Source organism: Aquarana catesbeiana, linkage group LG04 (assembly GCF_042186555.1).
Source record: "Aquarana catesbeiana isolate 2022-GZ linkage group LG04, ASM4218655v1, whole genome shotgun sequence".
Lineage (NCBI taxonomy): Eukaryota > Metazoa > Chordata > Amphibia > Anura > Ranidae > Aquarana > Aquarana catesbeiana.
In genome coordinates, this window is record NC_133327.1 from 64,022,645 (window position 1) to 64,028,644 (window position 6,000).

Genomic DNA, 6,000 nt, shown 5'->3' on the forward strand with positions numbered 1-6,000 from the left:
AAACTCTACTCAATTCACTACAGAAGGATAAACGCTACTTGGTACACTACAGAAGAAAAAACTCTACTCTATGCACTATAGAAGGATAACTCTACTCAATTCACTACAGAAGGATAAACTCTACTCAATGCACTACAGAAGGAAAAACTCTACTCAATGCACTACAGAAGGATAAACTCTACTCAGTGCACTACAGAAGGAACTACAGAAGGATAAACTCTACTCAATTCACTATAGAATGATAAACTCTACTCAGTGCACTACAGAAGGCTAAACTCCACTCAATAACTCAGTGCACTACAGAAAGATACACTCTACTCAATGCAATACAGAAAGATACACTCTACTCAATGCACTACAGAAGGAAAAACTCTACTCAATGCACAACAGAAGGATACGCTCTACTCAATGCACTACAGAAAGAAAAACTCTAACTTAATGCACTACAGAAGGTTAAACTCTACTCTACACTACAGATGTTAAAACTCCACTCAATGCATGTTTCCTGTACTATCGGGGTATTTATGCTATTACAATACAGAAGGAAAACTCTAATCAATGCATGTTTCTTGTACTATAGGGACATTTATGTTATTATCTTAAAGAAGGATGATTTCTAAACAATGTATTTTTCTCTACTATAGGGACATTTTATTATTACACTACATAAGAATAAAATCTAATCAATGCACTACAGATGTTAAAACTCTACTCAATGCTATTTCCTCTACTATACGGGTATTTATGTTATTACAATACAGAAGGAAAACTCTAATCAATACATGTCTCTTCTATTATAGTGACGAAAACAAATCAGTGCATTTTTCTTCTACTATAGAGGCATTTTGTTATTATATTATAGAAGAAATAACTGTAAGCAATATATTTTTCTTCTACTATAAGGGCATTTGTATTATTACATTACAGAAGGAAGAACACTAAACAATGCACGTTTCTTCTACTATAGTCATATTTGTATTACACTACGGAGGGAAAACTTGAATCTATGCGGTTTTCTTCTACTATAAGGACATTTGTGTTATTAATCTGGAAAGGACAGTACAATGCCGGTGTGTGAGAGGCTGCAGCACTGCTCTGACATCCCCCTGGAGATAACTCCTGAATGTACAAGGCTGCCTTCAATTCACAGGCATACTGTACACTCTATGCACTGCAATAAGCAACAGTTCCAAAGCGTAAACAACGCTAATCTCAGGGCAAACAATCAGAGATGCTCACACCGACTGTCAGTACACTAAGCAACCACGTACAGAGGTCATTATTACCCACTAACAGCTTTCCCTTAATGAAATCAGGGTGATTTATACACATTTCACATAAGGACATAAACTGCATACACACATCATCACAATGCATAACCTATAACACTAAAATGCATATCCCGCTATAACTTCTGCAATAAACATCCAGCTCTCATGGGACCACTACATGGAATCACATGCTGTGCTTTCAATAGCAAAACATTCCTATTTACTAAACATAGTCATCCAAGAGTGTTACTGCATTGCACATTCATAAAATGAGGTGGGCATCATTTAATTATACTCAAGCAATGAACACAGAATGCATTGTAAATGCATACGTGTGATATTGTTTATATTATATATCTATCTATCTATTATATACAGATATATCTATAGAGATATATCTATATATATATATCCATAGATCTCTCTCTCTCTCTCTCTCTCTCTCTCTTTATATATATATATATATATATATATATATATATATATATATATATATACTGGATAGATAGATAGATAGATAGATAGATAGATAGATAGATAGATAGATAGATAGATAGATAGATAGATAGATAGATAGATAGATAGATAGATAGATAGATAGATTTACACACACACGTAAACTATATATTCACATACTGATAAGTCAAATGCTTGACTATGACCATCATAACAATGCCACCATGATAGTCTGCACCACCTGTAAGAATCCCTTCATCTGATAAAGAACAACAAATTCCAGCATGTGCTGTCAAACAATCAGCCGGGACTTGTCATTTTTCAGAAGGTATAGAATATAAATGTGCTGTGACTTGTAGCTCCTTTGGTAGCTGAATATTGCTTACTATGGACTTAGCTGTCTTTACTGACCAAGGTGGGTTGTGACCCACCAAAACATTGGATCAGTATAACAGCAGCGAGTCTGAAGTTGTGTCCATCTAAATATTGTGAGTGTCCTTTACTACTACTACTACTATATATATATATATATATATATATATATATATGATCATTCACCAAGTGACACTCATGACCATGAAGCCAGCACTGAGATGCTTTGAAGCCCCAGGAAACCCCTTGTCCCTAGGCAGCTGCCTGCAGTGTACACTTAGCTTGGTCGTGAGGGGAATCTGTGGCAGTGTGCTGTGACTTGTGTGCATAGACTACATTGTACATACATATATAAATGTACCATTTCTGAATATATACTGACTTATCATAGGATAGTGTGTAAATGATACTACACTGCTAGGAGTATATATGTACTGGATAGAGATAGATAGATAGATAGATAGATAGATAGATAGATAGATAGATAGATAGATAGATAGATAGATAGATAGATAGATAGATAGATAGATAGATAGATAGATGATACTGCACTGCATCTGTGTAAATGATACTTCACTGCGTGTGTGTGATATTGCTTATAATATATATATATATGTATAGTAAAACCTTGGATTGTGAGCATAATTTGTTACAGAAACATGCTTGTAATCCAAAGCACTTGTATATCAAAGCAAATTTCTCCATAAGAAATAATGGAAACTCAAATGATTCATTCCACAACCATTTATTCATAGGTCTTTCAGTTTATAGTCCATGTAAAAAGATTATAGCAATGTGATAGGCTGTGTAACCATAAAATGTCCATCCACAAATGGAAGCCTCCACAAGGAGATTAGAAGCGAAATCCAGCAGGAGCTACAGAGTGTAAAAGAGAAGAGAGACGCCTCTAAGTGTAGCAATATGGTTACATTTAATGAAGGTACAACATTTAGCAACTCACATGGTTGATGATTAAAATAAGCATATCTAAGTATGCAGGCATCCGGGGTAAAGCTGTCCACATAGACCGTCCTCCGCACCGCCGGCTCTCAACGCTGTCAGTTGGCAATCATGACCAAGAAGACTACCCTGCGGTAGAGCGATCTGAAAGTGTGGCTTGAACCGCTCGTGGAGTGCAGCATGGAAGGGATGACATTGATGGTGGTGAGCAGGATGGTCTATGTGGACAGCTTTACCCCGGATGCCTGCATACTTAGAAGTGCCCCTTTTAATCATCACCAATGTGAGTTGCTAAAGGTTGAACCTTTATTAAATGTTACCATATTGCTACACTTAGAGGCACCTCTCTTCTATTTTATACTCTGTTGTGACATGCCGCTACTTGTATATCAAGACATCACTTGTATGTCAAGTCGAAATTTATTTAAAAATGTTGCTTGTCTTGCAACACGCTCTCAAACCAAGTTTCAATCAAACCAAGGTTTTACTGTGTGTGTGTATATAAAAATATATATGTATATACACACACACACACACACATATATATACTGGATATATATATATATATATATATATATATATATATACTGGATAGATAGATAGATAGATAGATAGATAGATAGATAGATAGATAGATAGATAGATAGATAGATAGATAGATAGATAGATAGATATGATACTCCACTGCATGTGTGTGTATAGATGATACTCCACTGTGTGTGTGTGTAAATGATACTCCACTGCATAGGCACATTGCCTTGTGTAGTTGGGTCTAATCAAGTGACACACATGATCATGAAGCCAAGCACCGAGCAGTTGTTGAGCCCCAGGAAGCCCCATGTCCGTAGGCAGATGCCTGCTGTGTACCCTGAGCTTGGTGGAGAGGGGAATCCATGCCAGTGTGCTGTGAATTGTAGTTCTTCTGGTAACCTCAGCTGACCATACCAACCCATACACTATGCTCTACGCTCTATATGTGTATATATATATATATATATTCCTTTTTTTACCATTATTACTATTTTTATATGTACAGAAGATATATATATATATATATATATATATATATATATATATATATATATATATATATATATATATATATATATATATATATATATATTTGGTATGGTAGGGTCTGGTAAAGAATGAATGTAGAGATAGATAGATAGATAGATAGATAGATAGATAGATAGATAGATAGATAACATAAATATACAGGCACACATACTATGTGTACTATTTGTGAATGTCTACTGACTAATAGTAGGGTATTCATGTAGGTAAATGCTACTTTAAGCCCTGCCTCGGCTGGTCCCTTGTGTAGTTGGCTCTGCTCATGCAGCCAGTGACCATGAGGGAGCCAAATGCACTGAGCAGCCGCGGAGCCCTTGGAAGCTCCGCGCCCCTAGTCAGCCTCGTACCTTGAGTTTGGTGGTGGGGTAGGTGATGGGCACCTTGGCGGTGGTACTGTTGGCTAGGGCGGCCAGCCTGAGCTCCTCCAGCAGGGTGATGATATCGTCCATCAGGCACCTCTTGTCGCCATCGGCCAGCACACACAGGTGGGAGAAGGTGTAGTTGTAGCCGCGGTGGTTCACCTTCATGTCCAGCACCGCTCGGTGGACCCGTAGGACGTGCTCCGCCTGGGCCAGGACGTTCCCCCCGGGCTTGGCCAGGACGATCAGCCTACCATACCTGGCCGGCGTGTGCAGGTCGGAGTAGAGTCGCTCCTGGTTGAGGGGGAAGAGGCTGCTGGCCAGACTCCGCTCGATCTTGGCCAGGCTGTGGCTTGGGGCCACCAGGGCTTCCAGGTCAGTGGCGGGCTTGTAGCGGCTGAAGAAGAGGAAGCCGAAGATGATGGTGAGGACGATGGGGAGGGTGAGGAAGAAGACCGGGTGCCTGCTGACGAATAAGCCCAGCTTGTAGAAGAATGACTTGAGCCCTGTGTGGATGACTTGGCGCAGCATCCTCCACAAGATCGGTGCTGATGCTGCTGCTGAGGAGGCTCCAGGTCCCCGTAACCAGCACATGTGACATTTGTGGCTTCTCCCGGTCACTTCCCTTTTTTTTTTTCTACTTCCACTCAGACTGCAGCAAGTTGCAGCAAGGCTGCCAAATATCGATCCTGGGGGGGAGAGGTGGGGGGTACTCCTGTGATCAGGGCTTGTACTGGGGATAGCAGGAACAAAGCCCCCTTTGATGCCTACAGATGAGGATGGTGTGCTGCAATGTCCTGGAGGAAGAAGAAGAGGGGAGCTAATGGCTGATGGATGCTACAAGGCACAGGTGTATAGAGAGGAGAGCAATCATAGAGGGGGGAGATTAAATCCATTTTACTGCAGTGGAGTAGCAGGGAGGTGGGGGGTATGGTGGTTTCTGGTATTCCACTCCCCCCCCCCCCCTCTTAGATGGGAATCCCTGCTCCAGAATCTTGCAGTAGATGATTCCTCTGCAGCTGACACACTGCCTGATACTCAGACACAGCTCATCAATACACCGCTGGGGATTACAGGTGGATGGGGAATGGAGGGGGGATTGTGACTGCAGCATACAGAGCCCTTTGTCAATCACTCCAAGAGATGTCCTGATTGACAAGTGCTGCATGGAGGGCTTACTAGACATCAAGGTCTGCGGATCTCCGCTACCGTCTCTCCTTCTCCCCCCTCCCTTCCCTGTATTTTATCCTTCATGCACTCCACGTGGGAAGCAGAGCGGGAAAGACACAGGATTCAAGGGAAATAGAGGGAGCCGGAATATACACAGAGTGAGATTCATAGGAAATAGAGGGAGCCGGAATATACACAGAGTGGGATTCAAGGGAAATAGAGGGAGCCGGAATATACATAAAGTGGTATTCAAGTGAAATAGAGGCAGCCAGAATATACACAGAGTGAGATTCAAGGGAAATAGAGGGAGCCGGAAAATACACATAGTGGGATTC

The 6,000-nt window shown here is 40.8% G+C and overlaps 1 protein-coding gene across 1 annotated transcript in view; it reads right to left on the bottom strand.

Annotated features, from left to right (window-relative positions):
* Positions 1-5,680, bottom strand: part of PTCHD4 (patched domain containing 4) — a 251,321-nt gene extending 245,641 nt beyond the window's left edge. Inside the window, exon 1 of the mRNA XM_073625282.1 lies at positions 4,484-5,680. Coding sequence (XP_073481383.1) covers positions 4,484-5,089 — 606 coding nt within the window. The 5' untranslated portion in view covers positions 5,090-5,680. The remainder of the gene's footprint in view (positions 1-4,483) is intronic.
* Between the last annotated feature and the right edge of the window lie 320 nt (positions 5,681-6,000).